Here is a 24249-nt window from a genome sequence, read left to right on the forward strand (position 1 = left end):
TATTAATTTGGTCTTTATTGTTTTGATATTCAATGGCATAATAAAGGCTTTTCTATTGGATCCGTTACTTGTTTGTTTTGTGCCCTTCTTTCTATTTTGGAAGTGCAACAGTGTAGACTTGACATGAAGGGAGGAAGACAGCATGCAGAGACATTCCTGCAACAGAAACTCCCACACATAGTGTAGGATGTCAGTCCACACACACAAAGCTTTTCCAAAAGCAGATATAAAATACGGGCAACAATAGCACCAGTATCAGTTTTCTATAAAAGTACAAAATTAACCCCATATGCACAATAAAACCAAAAGTTTAACCAGCATTGATATATTTTAAATTCACTTTAAAATATATAAATCTATTAAATATAATTTTCTCTGATTTCTCAGTATTAACCATTTGAGAGTCTTGATGGCTACAATCCAGGCTTGTGGAAGTTGTAAGCGCTGCAGAGATGGTTTGTCAATCAGAGACAGTGTGACCTCAATGGGTTAAGCTGTAAAAAATAAGCAAAGAAACAAGATTAGATAGTAAAAGAAAAGGGAGAAAGTCAGATCAGTTATTTTGTTGGAGTTTGAATGGCCTCAGCCCAAACACAAGCACACCTTTTACAATGACTTTGGCCAGTGTCTCACTGGAGCCGATGTGGTTGGTGGCTACACATTTGTACGTTCCGCTGTCACTCAGTTTAACGTGGGCTATGAGCAGCTTTCCATCCTTTGTGGTCTCGGCTCCTGCAGGCAGGCTCGCCCTGCCCGCCCGGCTCCACTGGAACCGAATGGGATGAGAGCCGTGGGCAAGACACTGCACACGCAGGGCATCTCCGGGCTGGAGCCTCACCTGGTCAGGCAGGCAGGTGGCATATGGAGGACCTGAATGAAGGAGAAGACAATCACTCTTATCATGAGCAGGGAGAAAGAATTTGGATGTACAATATCTGAGTTTATTATCTCTCGACTCACTCTCCACCTCCATCTGGGTGTACGCCTCACTGTAGCCATGTACGTTGGTTGCATTACAGATGTATTGTCCTGAATCTTGGCGCCCCACGCTGGTCAGTGTCAAAACTCCACCGGCCACTGTGTGTTTCCATGGCAATGGGGCTCGTAGCTTGGACCAGGTGATGACAGGAACAGGGGAGCCTGGAAGGAAGAAGAGATAGAGAGGTTCAAGTGAAAAATGAGAAGTAAGAGTAGAACTGAGAGATAGTTACACACACAAGCACCTTACCAGTGGCCTGACACTCCATCGTGACTGTTTGTCCCTCCACCACTGTCATTTCTGTAGTGCTCACTGAAGCCACTGGTGCTCCTAGCCCCCCCTCAACAATGACCTCAACTTTGACCTCTGTCACCCCTTCATTGTTTTCAGCCTGACAAATATAAACTCCTGAGTCCTCTGGATGCACTGCCGGCCACTGAGAGAAGAGATGGAAGTTGTTAGGTTTGGTATCTTAAAATGAGGATATAAATTAAAGTACCTGTGCTCATATTTCACCTGTATGGTGTTGACATCATTCGTCTCCGTGGTAACCAACTGCAGGGTGGAGCCTTGGCGTTTCCAGGTCAGCTTGGGCCGTGGCCTGCCTGTGGCACGACACTCCACTGACACAGGTTCGCCCATTCTGACCCGCAGGGGCCCTGCTGGTGTCAGCTGCACTTTTGGAGCAACTGACAGAGACGACACAAACACATGACAGACACATTTAACATGCAGGGACTGATTTGCAATGGCTGAAAGAAGTTTTGGTCACAATTCATTGTTTCATCACCTTTTAAGTTGATATGGCAAACAGTTGCTTATTTACACATCCAGCAGTTACAGAGCAAAATGTATCATTTGGAGTTGTGTTTCTGGCAACCTGGTGAATTCAAGTCCAATATTCACTCTCCTTAACCTGTTTTTGGTCTCTACCAACTCCTGAAGGAAATATCTGACTCCTTAGCTGCTGCATGCTCCGCTGTGTTCACCAGCTAGTCGCTAACCATGTCTGTCTGCTGTTTGGTGCTGAGCAGGTAGCGTACAGTGGGTTTATACTATAAGGTAAGAGAGTGATCCAAAACAGTACATTTATGGGGTGGTCAGCAAAACAATGAGCTGCATATTCAGGTTATAATTATCTGTGGGTTCATCAATGCAAGTGCCGCCTCTCACACTGTCACACTGATTCTAAAAATATTGATCGTGAGTCACACACTGATACATGGTGTAGATGAAAATGACAAACTTAAAACTGTGTTCTTTTGTCTTTGAGCTGTTTTTAACTTCACTGTACAACACCTAGCTTCACACCGTGCTTTATAAATAAACTGCCTTCCCTTTCCATTGTCCATGCTCTGAGCATTCAGGATGTGGCAATACTGCATGCCACGACAGGACCAACACAGAAATTCCAAGTATGACTCTTCCATTTTTAATAAAAGGGAGGCCACATAAACTATTCTTTCACAGGGGCAGACGGTTTCTAACTGAATTATGAAGTCAAGCTCACATTTGACGTTCAGCACAGCTGTGGCAGTGCTGCGGCCTGCAGAGTTGGATGCCGTGCAGCGGTACTGGCCCTGGTTTCCAGGTCGGGCGTTAGCAACTGTCAGCACAGAGCCACCAGGACCAAGCTTAATGTTGTCTAGAAGGAAAACGTCGAAATCAGTTCGAAGTTTACAGATAGTGATATTGTATGAACAGCTCTTATGCTTACATGTTAGTACTCCTGACCTTGTAATGCTTGGTTATTGGCTCTCTTCCACACCAGGGAACTGGCTGTTGCACCATTGCTCACTTGGCACCTAAAGCTGACAGACTCCCCTTGGCGCACAGTAGCAGACCGGGGCTCCACTGAGACGACAGGAGCCTGACCAGCCACTGCACAGAAAGAGACACACACACACACACACGTCCAATGCAACTCTGTGAACCTTTAGACAGGACTGGGTAAAATACAGTGTAAACGAACACCAACCCCAAAGCAAACAACCAGAGCAAATACACAGATTGAACAGGTGATCAAGTGCTTTTGATGACAAAGCAAAACAGCAAAAAGCACAAAAATGAAAAAATAAAAAAAATAAAACCTCGAAAAGAAATGTCAAACACATTTCGTCAGTGAGGAATATTAAAATTATTTCACTCTGCTCGAAAACTTTTATATGAATATATTAAAGATTGGTCTACCCAAACTACAAATTAGGAAATAAGTAGAGCATTTTGGGTTGATTTACGCAGATTTATAGATTTCTGCTTGTGGCGCTCACAGCATGAAAAAATTATACATACAAAAATAATATATACATATCTAGAGACGTCAAGCAGATGAACAGAAAAGCTGTCAAAAAGGCAGAAACATCTGTTAAATCAGACGTTATTCTGTTCAAAGTAAATCAGATTCATTACCTGAACATAACAGAGAACACAGGATCACAACTCCAGGTGAGAAATCCATGATGAGCAGAGAACAGTCCCTCTTTCTCCTCTGTGTACAATCTCTGCTTCTCTGTGTCCGTCTCTCTCTTTTTCATACAATCACTTTCGACCTTTAACCCCTAACTTACCATTTACCCCTTCCCCTACTCAAACATTGTACGTGACTAGCAGTTGTGGACAAAGTGTTATATTGTTATTCGGCTCATTATTTTGCTAATAATTGTATCAACTGGCACATGCTGTTAGCTAAGTAAATGCTAACATATACATATAAGATATAATGGTGAAAAGTGTAAAAGCTGGATGCTTGTGACTTTGGAATAAAGTGGGTCAAACAGAGAACTATGCTGCTTTCCAAGAAAAGCGATCAGTCAGACACTCCATGAGATTGTATTGTATTGACCAGTGAACTGACACTGATATGTGGCCAATAAAAGAGAGTTGTGTCAAAGTACAGTTGTCCTCGTTTGTCCTATTTTTTTTTTTTTTTAAGATTATTGAGTCACCTAAAGTTAAGCTGGAGAATATTCAGAAATAATGCTTTAAGACATAAAACAAATATGTAGAGAACTGCAATAAAACAAACAAAATCACTGAAGAGAGCGTGATTGTGTTTGTTTGGATCATACAAATACTGGCTAGAAGACTTATGAACTATTAAGTCATCATCAGTCATCACAGAATTATAATTATTTTCATTGCCGGGAAGGACAAGGACATTTAAAAGGATACGTAGCAATTGACTTTAATGTTTGCAGAATAACAAAATGCAATAAAAATTCCATCTTAACGGGTTGCACAAGTAATGAAATCTGTTAATACAACACATGTCTGGATAATGTAACATTACAAGTTTACACAGAGCAGTTATTATGACTTTTTAAAGAGTGTAGTGTAACTTAACTAATTCAATCATAGCTTTCTAAGATTCAGGACATTATGTAATTATTACTACATCATCATGTACATTGAATCCTGTCGAGTCATAATTACAATTTATTGTAATAATTACATTTGTTATGTTTTTTTTTCTTCAACATTTTTGACCAATTCAGGGGCTTTTTATCATACTAACAAGCTATTACATTGTACGGCACTCACTACATTATCAGATTAGTCAGACTCCTTGTCCACTGTCCACCTCAGCAGCTCCTCCAGCAGATGACTGACTAATAGAGTCTGTACTCTGTTTATCAGGTCTCAGGATTTGTTGACATTCACTATTGAAGATTAACTAGAAAAAGAAAGGAGTGAAAACAAGAGTTTAAAGAGAAAAAAAACCCTCTGAAAGCCTGGTTTGGCAGGAAATACACACCATATCCAGAAGCCAATAAGATGCAGCGGCACTGCTCAACACTAGAGGGCACAGATGAATAAAAACACACATGGTACGGTCCAATACTGTATGATCTGAAACTGAACCCAACTATCAGAACTGATTACATAGTTCAACAGACAGAACCTGATCTCCTGGGTTAACGCCTCTTTGGTTTGGTTGCTTCAAAAGCATTTAAGAAACATAATTACCTGTTAAAGCAATGTTGTCTTTACAATCATTTACATAGGAACAAACTCAAACCCAGCTGTTGTCAGAAGCAACACCACAGGATACAAAACGTAATAAGTGACAATGTGTTTATTCATTTTTGGTCATTTCTGCCATTTCTCATTTGTTGTACTCTCTCACTGACCTTTTTCTTAAGAAACTTAAAAGAAATAATAAAATCTACATGCTTTTTTTTTTTTTGTTTAATTTTAATTCTTTAAAATAAAATGATGAATAAACATCTGGTTTAAGGTCACACACAACGGGCCCTAAACCTTCCTACTCCTACTGGAGTACACTCCGGTAACACATTAAAAAAGGTTCTTTTCATCAATTATTTATCTTTCAAAAAAATAGAAAAATGTCATGCGTAATTGTAAAAAGAAAAAAAAACATAGGTGTCAACACATTCGTTAAGTAGGGGAGTTAATAAAAACTTGTGGGAGAGACATGGGAAAAGGATCAGCTTCACAAAGCAAAACAAAAAGGTTGCAGAGTTTCAGAAATGTGTGTTTTGTGTGTGTGTGTGTGAGTGAGTGAGTGAGTGAGTGTGTGAGTGTGTGAGTGTGTTTGTGGTTCGGCTGGAGGTCAGCCTACAGTCTGGGATGTATTAGTCTGAGGAGCAGGGTGGGGAGCGGGGAGGGAAGGTGGAGAATCAGTGGTAGTGCTTGCTGCCCGGTCCTCTGGGTGGGGTACATGGGAGGAGGGATCTGTCCTGCCAGCCAGCATCAACCTACACAAACACACAGGAAAGGGGGACAGAGTGTTAAGAATCAGGTTCACTGACCATGTTAATATATCCGTTTTTTAAAGTTCAGTGCATTAGAAGTTTCACTAAAGATCCACCAACCAACAACTAAAAGGGACGGTGCACAAACTGTGAACGTTTCCTTTAAGGCTCAACAACAGCCTAATGTTCAGGGTCAGATGTCGAGCAGTGTTTGTAAAGGCAGTACATCACCCTGTTGCACCACACCACATTCTAACACAGGGAATGCCTGTCACCATGACTACTCAGTTGCAGAGTGTGTAACTATAGCAACAGTGTGTAACCATAGCTACTCACATGGAGACCATGACGAGGTAAGAGAATCCTCAGGCAGGTCCTCATTACCTCCCATCAGGAGTGTAACACGAGGCTGGGTATCCTCCTGTTGGCATACAGGGAACACATCAAGGATTTTACACACACACACACACACACACACACACACACGCACATATACACACACAAGATTTTGAGAATAGTCTGCAGACTGTTTCAGTTTACTGAGAGCTGTCACTTACTTTGTGACCCACACAGTTTGTTTATTTATAACCAGATAGGGTACTTATGTTGCATCATATCCCACATATAATCTAAACTGGGATAAAACTCATAACTGGGACACGGTGCATGTGTGTGCACAAGTTCACTCTCAACTCAAGTCATTAGGACAGGGGGCATCTGGTGGTGAAGCTGCAGACTGAAGCCAACTACAGACAGCTCAGCCTTCCACACAACTGTGATGTTCTGGGCTACTGTAAAAACAGGGTGGTTTTTGAACAACGTGGTGGCCTCTGTGGAAGAGGAAAACGGCTCATTCTTAGGTAACAAAAAGATGACAATTCTTATTGTCAGCTGATTATACACTAATGAAAACATAGCTATGAATATCATATTCCATTTCTGCTAATAGATCTTCCTAAATGTTACACACTGGACCTTTAAGATAATGATAAAAGATCTATACCCTAAAATTAGAGTGAAATTAAGGATTTCCTGAGATGGTTGGGGCTCCAGATACGGGGTCAGTCCAGGTATTTCTGGTTAATTCAGTCTGCGTATCGGGTATAAAAAATATGCTGTTGATCATGTGAGTCAGACCAGTCGTCAATTGCAGTTGAATAAACAAAAGTTCTAATTAATAGAGAATTGGAAACCAAGTAACTCTAAGCAAAGAAAGCTTGCTGCAGAATCTAGAAGACCGAACTAAACCACTCACAGTTAATCAAGAGCAATTCTTTGCCACACAAAACTATGGGCAGATCTTCTCCACTGTGTAGCAAAGGTGAACTAACCCATTAGAGCAGAATTACAGACAATTTGTCTTCTTGTTAAACCCTTTTTTTTCCTGTCAAGCAGGTCGCTGTACAAGACAGCAAAGATAACTACAATACCTGAAACAAATCAAAATTATTTGCGTTCTTTTGACGGCTGCGGGTTTTCAAAAGGAAAAAAAGAAAAACAGGGAACAAGCAATCCAGTGACTCTACTGCAGGCTTTATCTCAACACTGGTGTACCATCCAAACAACAGAAATGCAGCAATCCCCATCTTGTTCCTGCTTTGTTCAATCTGTGAGGACATCTTACGGGCTTCTAAATCATGTCGGCCTTTCCTCAGGGAGCATTTAGCTTTGGCTCATCAGGTCAAATGAAGTCAGCATTGACCAAACTGGAGGAAGGAGGACCTTGGGGGAGTCTGATGAGCCTTGAGTGTGATATTCAGCCAATCAGGAGAGAGGCCGCTGAATTACGGAGCAAGTGATTTATGGACACTCTATACCAGAAAACTCCTTTGGTTTATTACATTGACAGAGGAGATAACTATACCTTAGATTTCATTCACGTGTATGTGTGTGTATGTGTGTGTGTACCTGAGTTTGGTGTGGCTGGAGAGTTGGCTTGGCTTGCCTGTGAAGATACACTGGCAGCGCTCTTCCTGGTATACAGGTTAGCTTCGTCCTGGAGCTTTGCAACATTCTTTTTATACCGAATCCTCTTGTTTCCAAACCAGTTGGCCACCTGAGAGAGTTAGAGAGGTAAAAACAGTCAAAAGACAACTCAGGAAACTGGCCTAATTACACTTCTAAGTATATGTGTGCTTTATTTTTATCTGTTAATTGTGGCCCATATCAGACTCACACTGCAAAATATCAAACCTGTATCTGATTTGGACCACATAAGAAAGTGGCCAGAATTGATACGTTTAGTTTCTATGTGATTTGTGATGTTCACACATATGATTAAAAAACAAAAAATCTAATTTGGGCCACTTGTGCCTGCAGTATGAACGCAGCCTTTAATATCCTAACCTGAGAAACAGTGATGGAACACTTCTTGGCCAGCTCCTCCTTGGCTTCCTCGCTGGGGTACGGGTTTGCCAGATGGGAGTAAAAATATTCATTCAAAATCTCTGCCGCTTGCTTGCTGAAGTTTCTTCGTTTCCTCCTGAGAGAAAAGGGCGATTGCAACAATTAACCGTCAGAAAACAAACAGTGTTGTAAGTACACTGTTACACGCTGGAAGAATAAAGTGAAGAGGAGGCAGGAAACTAAACCCACCTGGCATCCAGGAACCTGGAGCGTAGGATCATGACAGCTTCACATGTGCTCTGCTTTAGCTGCATCTGGATAGTGCTGAACTTGCGGTGGATGATTCCCACCTTTCGCTCAATCTCTTTGGGTGAGACTGGCCGCGTACGGGACTGTTCCCTCAGCAGGTTCATCACATGGTCAGTGAATTCATTGCATGCCTGTATGGGAGGAGTAGTGAGCAGGTCAGGTATGAAGAAATTGAACACATTTTTTTTTTCTTCTTCACTTCAGCCTGAACCAACCGTCCGGTTTTCAGAGCCACTCACTCCACTTATGCCTAAAACCCACATAACTTTGCTTCACTGGCAACCCAAAATAAAAAACACATTTCTGATCCTCATAAGGTAAGATCACCACACCTGTTCGTATTTCTCCAGCTCAGTGTGGTACATCTGTCGTATTTGAGCGAGCTTCTCTCTGTATTCGGTGTGTTGTAGGCCGCCTTCATTGGGTGACCCTCCGGCTGCCACGGCAACCGCTGCTGCCGCTGCAGAGGCCCCGCCCCTCTCCGGACCCGCGACTCCCTCCGCTAACAGCATGTTGTCCAGTCGCATGATCTGAGGGTCTGGACTGTCCTCCTCTTGGATGCCTCGGATACTCAGAGCTGTGGAGATGGACAAAAACATTCACAGCCGCTCAAGTTATGGACACATTAACAGAAAACAGGGCTGTTTAAAGCCAGATCTTCCAGTTAAAGTAGACTTTTATTTACTGTAACACCCTCCTGACTTACTGACCTACTGCTGTACCCTGGGTATTCACAGGAAGCAGAATAATAACTTTGTGTATCCTGCTGCAATGTTCATTGAAAATTTCTGGCTCAGCCATGCAGAACTAGAAAAACAGGAAGCACATTGCATAACTTAGAAAGACTATATAGCATAAGCGCATATTAGGCCACAACCTGCAGGCATTCATTCAAACTTTTAATCTGTTTCCAAACCAGTATGTCAAGTTTTAATTTATTAGTAGATATTTTACATAATTAGCAGCTTCAAATGAAAGAATCACAGAAAGGCAGCAAGGTGTTGCTAGACAAAAATGAGGTTTGATTTTTAGTTTGGTGTGCATTAAATATTGTGTTAAATGTTTGCAATTCTTATACAGCACAATTTGTATGTGTTCCGACACCAGTTGTGTACAAACTGGGAGATTTGAGGGAGGGTTTTTGAGAACAAGTAGGGTTATCTTCACAGCCAGCAGAGAGCACTATCTCACAATACAACCACAACATACATACTATATTCCAATTATTTAATTGTATTCCTTACTTACTTTTGGTTCTAAATGTCAAACACAAGGCAGAAAACTCAATTAAAAAAATCATCAATTATTATCCGCTAGGCAGTCGAGAGAAGAGCCCCAGTTTTTAATCTCATCTCATGTCCTACACACTTTGCTTGGTCCAATCTCTTTCTAGACAACATGTAGCAACAGCCAGCTAATGACCATAAGGCAGTAATGATAGCGAAACACTAGAATAACCAACAAAGGAATTACGTTTTCCCCCACACACCTCAGCGATACTATTAGAGCAACTCTACATCACATTAAATATACAGTCCCAACAGACAGCACAGCTGAATTTCAGAGACTATAAATACTGGGTGACATTAGAAACCTCAGCTAGAGCTCTGTTCGTTGGAGGCAGTAGGGAGATCAAGTCTTAAGTGGTGTCTGTACGCTGGGGCAACAGGACTGGGAGAGACAGAAAAAGAAGAGGCACAGAGAGACACAGAGAGACACAGAGACAGCAAAACATGTTGCGATGGTCCTGATGCCAAGTTTCCTTGGCATCTCTAAGCCCAAAGAAATACAGACACACATACACAAGCATCCTTGCACACACACACAGCTGTTAATTAACGCCAGCTCTTAAGGAGCGACTAAAGACCCAGTGAAAAATGAAAGCTCATTTGGGAGGTCGTTAATTTGCACAGTTATGCAAATTAGTTGGCAATTACAAGGTAGTTCCAGAGATCGTCTCACATTCATAATCCCGCAACGAGGGCAATGACAGCCTCCGCATCTGGCTGACAGCATTCAGATACACACACACACACACACACACTTACAAACATTAACGTGATCGCCTTTAATTTTGGAAATCTACCAGACATTATGGCCATTTCCCAAACCATATTACAGCAAGTGCACTGCCCATCGGATAACAGCAGGCACTTGTGTATATGGGTTAATATGTGTAATGTGGATGTAATACTACATGAGTACGAGTACACTGCATTTAACTCCCTAATGTGCCAGATTAACCATATTACAATATAATCCAACAACTCACAAAGCCTCTCTCTCTCTCACACACACACACGCCACATACAATCAAAGCAAAGTGAGTATGGCAGGTTCACCGACGTGAGTGTCTTCCTTGGCTACAGATCAGAATGTGAAGAAGATCCTGTTTCTCAGACGTATGGCCAATGAGGGTAAATACATGATTACAGTTTACAGAGAAGCACTTCTCCATATCTACAGCCCCTTTTCCCTTCTTCCTTCATACTTTCAGCACTCTAAAGTGTGTCCTGTTGACAATAAAAATAGCACCTGAGACACAAAGATACAGAGTCGATTCTGAGACAGTAGAGAAATGTATTATTACAAATGAAATTATTACATTTATGCCTCATGGAATATATATATTTTAAGTCTTAGGTGTGAGGTGGCACCAACACGAGTTCTATACGCAATGTGTGGTTACACACACAAAACAAATCATAGAACCGGTTTTGACAACATGGCTACTTTCTTACTAGACTTTTAAAATGATCTCAGCAAATTAGGTGAATTATTCAGACTATCAGGCTAGGAAGCGATATTGTAATTCATCCCCATGCATGCTGCTCAGAGTAATGGCAGTCCACAGCTCTTGTGCCAACAAAGCTGAGACCTCTCCCTCTCATCTCTCCCTCTCCTCTTGTGCCGTGTGCAGGCAGTCAGTAGGTGTGGTGGCATATGGGGCACGTTTGAGCTCTCTATTTATCTCCGGATCTCTGGATTATTGTGTTCCTGTATCTTACATGTAAATAGTTAGTCTGAATGTGTAAATATTTAAATAGTTTGTTTGATCTTCTCCCTCCCATTGCAGATTTTTGTAACTTTTTTTACTTCAAATATACAATGTCCCTGTAGTGAGTATGTGATTATTTGGCTTTAATAATATTAATGTTAATGTCTGTGTATGTAAATTTCCATCGCCGTGTACCAGCCAGAAACAGGTTTGCATTTGCACTGCGGTTTGCAGTGATGCATTTACTGATCAAACACTTAGAAATGAACAATAACTCAACCAATGACTAAATAATGAATAAAATAATTTAAAAAATGATTGTGGCCAAATAGCTACGGTAAATTAAATTTTAATTCAGATAGTGCAGCGTAGCCAGAAGTGTCTGCCGAGCTCAGGGTGTTTCATTTGCATTTGTGAATTAGTCTAGTGATGCCAGGCAATTTTCCTTAATTTCAATGTCTCCTTCCCACCACTTCTCTCTTAAGGGCCAGCTTAGATAGAGCGGGTCGTCCATTAATCGGAAGATCACTGGTTTGATCCCTGGCTCTCTCCAGTCCGCATGTCTAGGACACTTCGACAAGATACTGAACCCCAAAATTGCTCCTGCAGGCTGTGTTATTGGTGTGTGAGTGTGGTGCCTGGTACGAATGAGCACTAGTTTCTCTTTCTGATGAGCAGTTGACACCATGCATGGCTGCCTCTGCCATCAGTGTTTAAAGTGCTTCGAGCTACTAGAAAGGTCCTTTATGAATGCAGTCCATCTATCCATTCTTGCTTCAACCTAACAATTATTTAACTATTTGTGTTAAATGGAACATCTGAGTGAAGGAAGATTAAAAAAAGGGGGTTGAAAGAAACCGCTTGATATATGTGAGCAACAACAAGGTCGAAAAGGGGAAATTCTTCTACTGTAACAGTAAAATATACATTCAGTTTATTAATTATACTTGCATTCATATTGTGTTATACTGGGAGGTGTTTCTAAAAGAGGTTTCTTTTGTCCATCCCATTTATATCAGGGTAGAGGGCACAGTGAATATCATAAACAGGGCTTACTATAGTGCAGTAAAATTCAACAGCACCATATTCCAGCCTACAAAATGATTTAGTTGAATCAACCCCTCTCCAACATGGTTTATAACATTATAACCTTCAAGAAGGTAGGATTTGTTGCAGGAGACTACATTAGTCTCAGCTAGGTGTACCTCATAAATTAGCAACAGAGCGTATAAGAAAAGAGTAAAAGCAGGAAAGAGAAAACAGCAGCAGAGCAGATGAGACAAAAAGGGAAGACAGCTATATTTGAAGGGGGGCAGGTCCTATCACTGTTAATTACTTCATAATTAGTCAAGAGTTTGGGCCAGCCTTCCAGATTGCCCAATGACTGTGTAGAGTGTACAAACACTAACACACGCTCACACACAAGTGCACAAGATAAATGAGCTGTAGTGCATGACGCCTCGTAGAACAGAGGGCTCTGACAGAGTCAATCCAGCTTTGTGAGGCCATGGGTGGCAAACTGTCCCCCACTGAGAATCTGATTGTAGTGAAGGCTGACAGGACTCAGGGGTCTGGAGATTATCAACTGCCTGCCAATCCATGAAACACAACCATTACTGCCTGTGCCTCCAACTCATCCATCAATCTGTCCCTCCCTTGCTATCTTTTACTCCCTCTATCTCTCTTTTCTTTCTATTTTCTTTTTTTTTCCCCTGTCTGCACCTCCCGTGTTTGCAGCTATGTGTCCCTATGCCTCTCATTTCATTTGTTCTGTTTTCTCACTTTGGCTCTGTCCTATTTTGTGTGCGGTTACACTGTGAAAACTCACAGAAAATTGGGATGGTAAAAATAGAGAGTTGTATCGGGATTCGGGAAGGAGGGAAAAGAGAGGTAGAGATAGGATGACAAGGAAGTGGGCTGATATATCCAGAGGAGACATATTCCTCAGAATACAGAAGTGTTTTGGACTGTCGCTGTCAAGTGAGGAGTTATTTTTAATAGTTTTAACTTGGGACAGAGAAGAAGGGAATGACAGTAGAAAGTGGGAGGCAGCACAAGCTCGGGCGAGGGAGAAATATTATATGCGATAGAAATGTGATATATGTTCTAAAATTCCACATTAGTCTAGATATAGAGACTGCACGAAAGCCCATAAAACCACATAAAAATAAACGTGTTTCAGAGCAATACGAATTTCCATCAGGAATTGAATCATGGATTTGTCAGATCAGTGTGAAGGAGCAACAACACACTAAAAGCAGAAGTGAAACAACTGTCTCTTGCCTTATTCACATTCAAAAAATATGCATATATACACACACACACACACACACACATATACATATAAGTAATGTGCATGTGTCGATGTAGTTTTGAAATTGTTCTATCTTTTAAGGTAGTCCCTAGGTCATTTTTAACCTGCAGCTCTAGTATGGAAGATAATAATGTGCACCAGGCAGTCATTGACTTTATAGGATTTTCCTTTATTTACTTGCTCACCTTATTAGAAGTGAGCGTGTTTGTTTCTTTGTGTCAACAAAGACCAAAATAACAATGAATCAATCTAACAACTTGTATAGTATCTGTGAAGCCAAAGCCTACTATAGTTTATTCTTCCTGTACCATTGTTGTCCAAAACCATTAAAAACTCATCAGTGGGCCACAGTGTTGTAATGATGTTTTCCTTCATTCAATTAATCCCACATGCTGCTGTAACACCACTCACTAGAGCACCTAATGTGTACTAATCCACCTCTGAAAACAGCAAATGCAATATTTATTTCTGTTTAAGTAACTTATTACTTAGAGACATTTACTGCAAAACCTGCAGCGTCCAGCTGTTTTAGGAAATTACTGAGCCTAAAAATAAACATGAAACTATACATTTGTGAGCCCTTTTTAAAGATTTATGTCTTCAGTAGCAACTAATGAACTTGAATGCCACAGACAGGGTAGGGGAATCAGAAAGTACTGAGAGAAGAACAAACCGTTTTGTGAGATTTATTGACAATAAAAAGGTATAAAAGAGTAGTTCCCAACCTTTTTCCTTAAGGGATTTTATAGATAACACTGGTTTAACACACAGTTTGTGTAAAACCAGAGATTTTGATGAACTTTGAGCAGATTATTTCTTGTGAATATTGATCAGAGATGCGTTTTCCTGATATTTTTGTTTGTTATTATGTATTTTTATTAATTTTAACTCTCTCCAAACTGTTTTCTACTGAATGCTTTTTACACCTTCCCTCTCTTTGCCACTGATTCTACAGGCTGTAGTGCTCCACTCAAAAAGATTATTAAAGATGATTTCCTTCCATTTGGGTGGGACTAAATAAAGAAACCTAGGTTAAGATTGTATGTGTAAAATCTTTCTAACTACCACTGTTACTGTTAAGTTTCCTCCTGTAATTCACAGGAGCTATGTCAGCATTACATCATCCTGACTGCTGCCACACATTCCTGATGTTAGTCAGCCAGATTAGACAATTCTGCTGCTCTGATGTTATGACGCTCCTTCTGCAGCAGTGCGTTTGGAGGAGAGCATCACCAAAAATCATCAAGCAGAGGATAAGTTTTAGAAAAATGCCATCACACACTGAAAGCACAAGTAAGATATATAATATAATAAGTGTAATAATAAGTAACAATAAATGAATGATGGCTGGGGAACCGTAGCTGGACTCATGTACGATTGTACAGCAGATTTGCTTAAATGTTTCTTTCTGTCTGTAGTCTCACAGACGTGATCAAGGCTTTCTTTTAGAAATAAATATACACAGTTTTCCCCTTAAAACCCTTATCCTTATATTCTCGTTTCACCTAAAATGATGAAAATACTATGAGCCTGAAACGGTGAGTTCAAAATAATCTGTGGGGTTAACCTCAACTGCAACCATAGATGCACTAAAAGAGGAAAAATACATTTCCTTATCAGCACATGTGAAACAAATGGACCACTTACCTGTCCTTTCTTTGATCTCACACAGGACACTGAAGAGGGCGGGCTTCATTCTGTGGCAGTTTAAAGCATGTTTCCTTTTATGGGAAATAAAAGAGAGAGACAGACTGTGAATTATACACTATGCTTCGGTAGACTTTATATATGATATTGGTTACGGGCACTGACACCCATCAGAAATAGATCATGTAGACACATAGCAAGTCGGTGCTGGACAGACTGAGTTGAGAAGAGTGAGTGTCTGAAAACAGGCCTGAACACATAGTTGTCTAATTCACCTGAACTTACTCACCTCAGCGAGGAAAGAGAAGAGACTGAACCACGCAGAAAGACTTTGAAAACAATGTTGTAACATCATATACTGTACTGACACTCTGGCACCAGTTCAGTATTGTACGCTTCCTGTTACTTTACTGAATTTGATGTTTTCTGGCAGTTCATAGCGGTTTGATTTTGCAGATACTGTCACACACTCATGTAGCTTCTGAAAAAAGGCTCACACTCAACTGTGCAACTTGGTACATTATGTTTTATCTCAACTTGCTATAATACACTAATACTACAATTAGTCATGGTTCCATATAAATACTGAACAGATTTGATTCCTCCTTTAAAACTGAAACTCACTGGAATCCCCAAGACAGGTAAAATAGTTTGTTTGTTGAAAAATGATATCACAAAGCAAAGAGAATAAAAAGAGTGTGAAGCATTAAGAGCAAGAGAGGAAGACAGACACTGTATTACAGTAATAATAAGTAATGTTGGATTATATTAAGATTAATTAAGGCCACAAAGTGGTGTTATAGATCGTAGTATTTCCTGTATTTCCTGATACTATTTTGAGCAAATTATTGTGATTGTATTGTGATTGAGCTGGGAGACTCTTCATCAACGTGTATCACAATATTGTAAATGTGTGCCAAATCACACAATGTTCAAACCAGTGAACTACATTCGACTGTTTAACTTTACTTGAATCCAAAGCCTTCATATGTACAATATGTGTTTCAAATCTGTGGTGAGATAACGCAAGACAGTAAATAAATATTTAACCATCATGCAGCTCTGTGACACTACAGAGAACTGACCTACATGTCTGGCCGGGACACGGTGTCACCAAATTACAACATTTTACTGTAATGTTCAGCGGTTGATAAACACCACACCACCAAAAAACAATTAAGATCCGTGAACAACCCTATTGTTTGTGTGTTGAAGCGAGGGTGACGGGGGCCCGGGTCACAGGGGCTGGTTACAGCAGGGGTCAAATGGAGTGAAAACCCTAGGTTAAACTCCCAAATGGCTTTTAAATGCTCATGAAGATCACCTACTGTCTGTGCTGGCTCAGCTTTGTGTTCAGGCCTGTGGGGGTGAAGGTGCACAGCTGGACAAGGGGACAACAGTTCCAGCAGTATTGGGGATGGGGGGGGGTGTTATTACAGTGTATTACGGTGTGTCAAGTGTGCGTAAAACCATGCAGAGCCAAAAATTCCAACTCTTAAACATCATGTCTTCAATCAGGCCTTATCTGGTCGTGTGCCTCTGTGATTATTACCTGGCCTGGGCCTCATCCAGACTCTCATCTGTGATGGTCATGATCTGCTGCAGGATGTCACCAATGTCCTGCTGCGGCTGACCCAGGTTGTGATGTTTCCTGATGTTGTCGGGATCGCCCACATCCTCCTGAGACAGTCCAGTTAGTCCAATGTGACCCAACATCATGCGGGCCTGGTCCTCCATAAACCCAACGTGCCACTTATTATGGAGGGAGGAAGCAAGGAGGAGGAGGAGGAGGAGGAGGAGGAGGACTACAAAATGGGGCTTCTTTTCCAACTTTCAGCACTTAAAATACCGAGAGGTTGAAAAGTTTTCCAAAAGAAAAAACCATTCAGGTCTCAAAGCTGAGAGCAGCGTTGCCTCAGCTGCTTGTCTTGGTCTGAATAACAAAGGAAGAGAGACAGAAGTGCAGCAGCTTTACTATGTGTTCATCTGAGGAAAACGAGAAAACGCAGCTCAGGTTACCAATGCTCTAAACCGGGGTTGTTCTTTGGCATGGGAGGACACGGTTCACTAAATATTAGCCTATAGTAAGATACTGTTGTTTTTTAGAGTAGCCTGACGCGCCTGCGCACATCTTTTCTTCCCCTGAAAAGACAAAACCAGGAGGTTCCGAGGGGGAGAAAAGCCTCAAAAGAAAACGAAAGGTATTTGTTTGTATCTGAGCGGTCATACGTGCAAACAGCGGGGATGGAGAGTGGGTCAAATATAAGCGACAAAAACGCCAACAATGGCCAAAGCTGGCTCGTAACAAAGCTAACTCACTCCTGCTTTGAGAGGTTGTTCGGCCCTTTTTCCAAAGCGCAGTCTCAGCAAATGCCAAAGGAGGACTAATAAAGAGAGCCGCGCAGACGAGCCACGGTGTAAAATAATGGTCTGCACGGTGCTACGGCTATATCTAATGACCCGGGAGTCCCTTTGATGTCGCCGCCTCCGTCTTTATTCGCCACTCATTCGGTCATTAAAAGTGTGAACCGACGGGGTCACCTAAAATACGGTGTAGGAAAGGTTTTCCCGAGGAACTTCGTCAGCGTGGTTCCGTCCGAGGCTCACTCTGCCAGGTTTGTACCATTAGTTGTTGCTGTTTTCTTTCCCTGCTCGGCTCTGCGCCTGCTGCCCCACTCCTCCCAGAAAAAAACCCACCACGGAGCAATGCCGTCCATGTGAAGTTACACAGGGTGAGGGAGCAGCACTTCCGCTCCGGCGTTTCAAACTAATACACCTTAACGCGTACAAGCGGGTTCAAGGCGCGTGTTTTACTCCCCTACATCTCTAGAGGCGCATATTGTATTTGTTGTTCTTTTTGCTCCACTGTATTTGTCTGACACATTTAGTTCCTAGTTACTTTTTAGATACATTTTTTATTTTCACACCCTTCTTGTCCAGTGTATTTCCAGATGTTGTGATTTAGAATTTTTATGATAAACTGAAGGATTATGTTCTCCTTTATGGGTTGTGGAAATTCTCATATTTCTTAAACTATATAAATTGTTTAAAACACCCTCTTTATTAGTTGGAAAATACATTGAGTCCATGAAATTTTTTTACGGATGCGTGGTTCTCACAGTATAGTGATGCTACAAACATATGATGCTTTTGAATATGATGCATCATTGTAGCTTAAACTACCCAACAGTGAACAAAGTAGTTAAAATTATGCAGCATACACATTAATGCAGCAGTAATATGAATCCAGAAACATCAGATACAATAGTAAAACACTGACAGGGACCATTTCACTGCATAACGAGTACTTTTAATACTTTTACTTACGTAAGGTTTTGAATGCAAGTTTTTTATTTGTAGTGGAGTATTTTTAATGTGGTCAATGATCTGAATTCTTCTGAAAACCGCTGTTTTGAACACAGTCACAAGACAAATAGTACCAGTTCGGGAATATATTGTAATGATACAGAGGTGAACAATGTTTTTCACAGTCCTTCTGAAGGGGATGATAGCAATGTTATGCATGAAAATTTTTTCCATTACATTTTTCTTGCCTTCTTTTCCACTTGTGAGCACCAGACAATGGCAGAATTACTACATTAGCATTATAACATCCATTGATCCATTTAGACTGCTTTTCTTGTCCAGGGTGGCCCAACTTTGGACATCCCAGTACACATACACACCTTGGACAGTTTCTATTGCATATTTAATTCACTGGCCTTCTTATCTTTATTGTGAAAATATTATATCATGAAAGGGTTGTCCTGGAAGTGAACAGCAAAATAATTTGAATACCGAGTGCCAAACAAAACAGAATAAGATGTTCAAAGAGCTACAGAACATTAATAAAAACATATGAAATATTATTTATATGGATGTTTGCTACCATTTTTTTTACCTTTGTTTACCTGCACATAAACAGTTGTTTAAGAATTGCTGTAATAAAAAGATTTTGGAGTTGTGATACTTTTATGTTGAAAGTAACATTGATGTAATTCCGGTTTTGTTCTGGATACTTTGACGCAGCTCTCCATCAGTATATCGGCGGGCTCCGGGGAATGCTGCAGTTTGATTTGATACCGCGAAGAGGCCATCATTTCACCGTGGAAACAATGTTGTTGTTAATGGATCTACCAATTAATATTTAGTGTTAATACTCTGTGTGTGTGTGTGTGTGTGTGTGTGTGTGTGTCTGTTACATGTGGTATATATACTTTAAATCTGACTCTCATAATATTTCAGACAGAGTTTCTACAAGAAGTTATGTTAGATCTGTTTCAGTTTTATCTGCCAATCGGCGGGTCATCATACAAACTGTTTTTAATCCAGGTGGTACTACTGATATCTCATTTTTTGTTTTAAAATACTTTGCTATAAGATAATCAGTTTATAAATATTGTGTATAAAATTAATGCCCAAACTGGGTTGTTCTTGAGTCTAATGCAGATACATGTTTGATTTATTGAGATTAAATAAAGGATCTTTTGAATTAACTTCATCACAATGATTCATTTGCTTTTGTTTCTGGTGATAATGCTGCTACTATGGCAAAATATTTAACACCAAATTATTGTGTTTTTTATTAACTGTCCTCTGTTAACTCCAGCAGACATTGCTAGTTATATATGTGTATATATATATATTAAATACATTTTATTTAAATGTGTTCACTTCATTGGTTGGGTAAAACATTAGTGCAGCATCCTTGCAGGATGACTGGCCCTAGTGGTAAACATCCCACCTCCTCCTCAGCTGCCTCAGTACACCCGTTGTGGGGAAGCCCCGTGTGTGTGTGGTGGTGCAGAGGACTCAATTCAGTGTGACTGAGACTTCATGATGTTGAGAAGTGTGTCTGTTTGCACGTGAGTGTCTGCTGCTGTCACTCTATGAGGCTCACTTAATGGAAAAGATGAATGAATCCCCCTGCACAGTAGGAAGTACTAGAGCGTCTGATCCTGCTCTCTCACTCTCATATTTACCACCACTAACACACAGGCAGCTGCATGCTCCCCCAACTAGCAGACGCAGATGTGCAGGCATTCAGACACACACAGAAGCACTCGCTGGCAATTTGCCTCTTCTCCCTTTTGCTTTATTCTCAGCAGATTACAGCTGGCTCATTCTCATTAATTGGCCAATCATCCAATAAAGATAAATGCTTTGAATAAATACCGTTGTCCATTTTCACTGAGATGGAACAGTCCACCCGCTCCAGTCCCCCTCCCCCTACAACCACCCCCTGTGGTCTGCTCTGCATGTTGCCATGCCAACAGGGACCTGGGCACCTCTGGATGCTCCAATCAAGTGTCTTTTTCTCAATTTCACACATGTACACACAACATTACAGTGGATTAAGAAGGGTGTCTGTGTGTGTTAGGAGTGTATTGTCTGTAGCTAACAAAGGGCCTTATTCCTAATGACACATTGAGCTGAAGTCTTTAGATGGAGCGAGCCTGTGTGTGCAGCTGCCTCCATGTTCCATGTGGAAAATTATAAACAGAGATTGACTTCCTTTCCTAGGTGTTTGGGTATCTTTCACTGGGTTCTTCACATTCTGTGTGTTCATTGACTACTAAAAACAGATGCACACGTCCATTATGTTACATTCATTTAGCTGACACTTTCACCCAAAGCTGCTTACAATAAGTGATTCAGCCATGTGGATACAACCAAAACATTCCAAGAATCATGCTGCTACTTCATAATAATCTAACTGCTGCAATAGCTGCATTTAGAAGCAATGAGAGATAGAGAAAGAGGAGCTTTTTGTTTGTTTTTTTCTTTCTTTTAATGGGCCGAGCAGCAGTTTGAACAGATGGGTTTTCAGTCTGCGACAAAGATGTGAGTTTCCACTGTCCCGATGTCAATAAGGAGCTTGTTTCACCATTAAACAGTCATAATTTTGTTGAGCAGAGGGAGTAGTAAGTCTATTGGCAGTAGAGGAGCATAGTGGAGGGGCTGGGGTTTATGGTTTGACCATGTCCTGGATTTAGGACATGCCTGAACCATCTGCAGCACGGAACTTGTGTCTTGAATCTGATTTGAGCAGCCACTGGTTTAAGGCCAGCTCGGCTGCTGCATCCTGGATGAGCTGCAGAAGTAAACTGGCAAATGTATGCAGGCAGGCCAGCCAGGAGAGAGTTGCAGTAGTCTAGAGTCTAGACACAAGATGACAAACGCATGGGTGAGGGGTGAGACGTATCCTCCTGATGTTGTGGTGCATTAATCTACAGCATTGTGATGTTGCAGCGATGTGAGCAGCATAGGGCACCTGGTCAATCAGTGTCACACCCAGGTTTATTGCATTCAGAGCTGCAGAGAGCACAGAGTTCTCAATGTTAATGGAGAGGTCATAGCAGGGAGATGACTTCCCTGGAAGGAAGTGCAGCATACATCCACAGAGAGAAAGAGAGAGAGAGAGAGAGAGAGAGCACGTGCAGCCACCTGAGTTTCAGACCGCGAAAAAGTCATCTGCTTAGCCGTGGTAGGAAAAACACAAAATCAAAAAGCCAAACGTTCACCATGGGAGGAGTAAGAAGACCTGAGGCCACAATAAACTGGATCCAGGACTCTGGATTTGACCCCACTGCTGCTTTTGACATTCTATATTTTTCTTGTGTTCAACCATGAAAAGACAAAAACAAACGATGTGTTAGTCCTCATGCTTTCTGTCTAACCTTCCCTCCCTGTGGCACTCTGTGTCTATGTGTGTGCGCAGTGTTCATTGTCTTGCCTCACATCTTTTCCTTGTCCTTTTAAAACCTCACTGTTGCCTACAATTTACCTTTTCTTTATCCCTCATTCCCAGTTCTCTCCATTTCCTCCCCTTCTTCTCCCCATCTTACCCTTTTTCATTATCCTCCTGTCACTCTCTCTTTCCCTCCACCTCAGCCCGCCCTGCTCACCCTCATTTTCATGTAAATTAGAATCGATTCTTCTCTCAGCACCCTTCTGTCCACACCAAATGCAGTGGCCTATGTTTGTGAACGACCTAAAAGAGCTTTATTTCTTCCTTTGTTGTTTGAGTGCCTTATCTACACAAACCCAGTAAAAACACAGAATATCAAATAACAGTTCGTGTACACAGTTATTGACGACGAGGCATTTTAAAAGGGAGCTCTGAAATTGGACAACAAAACAGACTGTTTTTCTCTGATTGTCGTAATGCCGCCATCTTGTGTTCAGACCTTTTTTCCCCCTCTTTATTTCTCATAATAAAGAGCTTACATGTATAAAAACTGAGAGCATGTGCTAAGAAACACAATATATAAAATAAAAGAGGAATAAATACATAAATAATAGGAAGCAAAAAAATAAAAGACAAATGTTGCTGGGGGGGTTCTACAAAATAAATATATAATACAGGCTGCTATAGTTTTAATTGATTTTTCGTTTTAAAGAGTGTAAGAATGTATTTAAAAAAAATCTGTATTTGCAGCGCGTTGTTGACGCCTAAATAAATCACAGTGTGGTGGTTTATTTAGATGTTTTACGTGGTCCTGCGACCTGCCAGCACCTGACTGCTGCTGGCAATGCAAGGGGAGTTGTATTCATGAATAAATGTATTGAACTCCCTGACGAAGGCAACAAAGCTCGGTCTCTTACCAGTACATTTACATTCATGAATATGGAATTTGGCAGGTAAAATAATAAGATTAATCAATAAGATTAATCATGTACACACAAATGTTCCTCTGTACGCCTTCTTCTAGGAGACCAATCAATACATTCTACCAAAGCAAGACAAAATCTGCATCAATATTTTATAACAGTAAGATCACAAAGGTTTTACATTTTGCGGTCAGACTTGAGTTGGCGTTCATTCTGACGTCTTGCCCCGTGGGTTGATGGGAGTTGGAGTCAGAATGGATTCAGTAGGCTACTTCCTGCTTTGACAAGGAAGACCAAGAAACTTCGGCTGTTGACTGAAAAGTTGTTCGCCTGCCAAACCCTTTCTCCTCGAAGAAGTGAACCCAGAGGCAGGGTAAGTGTGTGTTGTGGTTTTATTAGTCGACTGGGGAAATGAAAGGACTTAAACACATTTGGAACAAGAAGCAGCGAACTTTAGTCAATAAACAGTCGCTACTATTGTAAGGTAAGCCCGGCTGTACGTGGAAAATAACTCCAAACCAGTTTTTATTATGAATTTACTCAGGTTTTCTCATGAATAACTATGTAACAATACACGTGAATTTGTTAGACATATATAAGTGTGATAATGTAACGTAAACAGCAGCTGGCGGTAAAGCAATAAGACTGTCAAAGCTCAGCCAGTATTGATTTAAGCTACCTGTAGGCTATCTGTGTGGTGGGTTCCCACCCTCATACCGAAATACAGTTCACAATAACAATAGGCATTACGTAAGTTCAGAAATAAATCCACTGTCACTGCACATTTGTACACTCAATAGGTTTAATTCATTAGTTTCTGTCATTTGAAGATGCTCATTTCAAATTCATCACTCGTACTTATTGATTTGTGCTTTATATTGATTTATATTTAGACTTTTACAGTGAAAACTGTTCAATGTGAATTCCATAATCCAGTCAAGAGCCAAGAGTAGATGACTTACCTCTTTATTTCTACTGAAGTTACAAACAGAAAAAGCCTCAGGATACAACTACAGGTTTTACTAGAGGTATGCAATATAATAACATACCATGAGACAACATACATTTGTCGGTAGGTAGTTCTTCCTTTAGACCTTTGTGAGCAATGTTACAAATCAATAATAATGTCTTAGGACTGTACTTTAATTTAATGTAGTGCTTTGATTTGTCAGTTATGCAATTTTCTGGATTTGCCAAAATCAGACACTTTTGCTGGTTTATTTCAAAATAATTTAACAGAGGAACCTCTACTTTCTACCAACAAAAAAAATTCCAGTGTGAACATTTAGGAGGATCTATTGTCAGAAAAATATAATATAATATATAC

At 40.8% G+C, this 24249-nt stretch overlaps 3 protein-coding genes across 4 annotated transcripts in view; 1 reads left to right on the forward strand and 2 right to left on the reverse strand.

Annotated features, from left to right (window-relative positions):
• Positions 1 to 3466, reverse strand: LOC118327235 (basement membrane-specific heparan sulfate proteoglycan core protein-like). The gene is made up of 8 exons (XM_035660525.1): positions 3389 to 3466; positions 2714 to 2860; positions 2490 to 2624; positions 1496 to 1668; positions 1229 to 1415; positions 961 to 1140; positions 604 to 870; positions 1 to 494 (listed from the first exon to the last, which is right to left on the reverse strand). The coding sequence occupies exons 1-8, from the start codon at positions 3435 to 3437 to the stop codon at positions 490 to 492; spliced, it is 1143 nt and encodes a 380-aa protein (XP_035516418.1). The 5' UTR covers positions 3438 to 3466; the 3' UTR covers positions 1 to 489.
• A 681-nt stretch (positions 3467 to 4147) lies between these two features.
• On the reverse strand, positions 4148 to 18019 carry LOC118327109 (pre-B-cell leukemia transcription factor 1-like). 2 transcript variants are annotated; one of them, XM_035660333.1, is made up of 9 exons: positions 17932 to 18019; positions 16861 to 17241; positions 15309 to 15382; positions 8682 to 8926; positions 8290 to 8480; positions 8041 to 8176; positions 7603 to 7750; positions 6031 to 6115; positions 4148 to 5697 (listed from the first exon to the last, which is right to left on the reverse strand). In XM_035660333.1, the coding sequence occupies exons 2-8, from the start codon at positions 17043 to 17045 to the stop codon at positions 6075 to 6077; spliced, it is 1020 nt and encodes a 339-aa protein (XP_035516226.1). In that variant the 5' UTR covers positions 17046 to 17241; positions 17932 to 18019; the 3' UTR covers positions 4148 to 5697; positions 6031 to 6074. The 2 variants fall into 2 exon arrangements, with proteins under 2 accessions (XP_035516226.1, XP_035516225.1); XM_035660332.1 differs by having other exon boundaries at positions 17850 to 18019.
• A 5139-nt stretch (positions 18020 to 23158) lies between these two features.
• mvb12a (multivesicular body subunit 12A) overlaps positions 23159 to 24249 on the forward strand; it is a 6027-nt gene continuing 4936 nt past the window's right edge. The window contains 2 exon segments of the mRNA XM_035661008.1: positions 23159 to 23188; positions 23191 to 23295. Coding sequence (XP_035516901.1) covers positions 23159 to 23188; positions 23191 to 23295 — 135 coding nt within the window.

This window comes from Morone saxatilis, unplaced genomic scaffold (assembly GCF_004916995.1).
Source record: "Morone saxatilis isolate NCDOM2014 unplaced genomic scaffold, NCSU_SB_2.0 Contig17, whole genome shotgun sequence".
Lineage (NCBI taxonomy): Eukaryota > Metazoa > Chordata > Actinopteri > Moronidae > Morone > Morone saxatilis.

Excerpts from the sequence above, each read along its gene's own strand:
- LOC118327235 (XM_035660525.1), bottom strand. The coding sequence starts at position 3,437 with ATGGATTTCTCACCTGGAGTTGTGATCCTGTGTTCTCTGTTATGTTCA. Across the intron at positions 2,625-2,713 it reads CAATAACCAAGCATTACAAG|ACAACATTAAGCTTGGTCCT; the intron begins GTCAGGAGTACT and ends TTTTCCTTCTAG. Across the intron at positions 1,669-2,489 it reads AGCTGTGCTGAACGTCAAAT|TTGCTCCAAAAGTGCAGCTG; the intron begins GTGAGCTTGACT and ends CGTCTCTGTCAG.
- LOC118327109 (XM_035660333.1), bottom strand. The coding sequence starts at position 17,045 with ATGGAGGACCAGGCCCGCATGATGTTGGGTCACATTGGACTAACTGGA. Across the intron at positions 8,927-15,308 it reads TGAGATCAAAGAAAGGACAG|CTCTGAGTATCCGAGGCATC; the intron begins GTAAGTGGTCCA and ends CCATCTCCACAG. Across the intron at positions 8,481-8,681 it reads AGCTGGAGAAATACGAACAG|GCATGCAATGAATTCACTGA; the intron begins GTGTGGTGATCT and ends CCTCCCATACAG.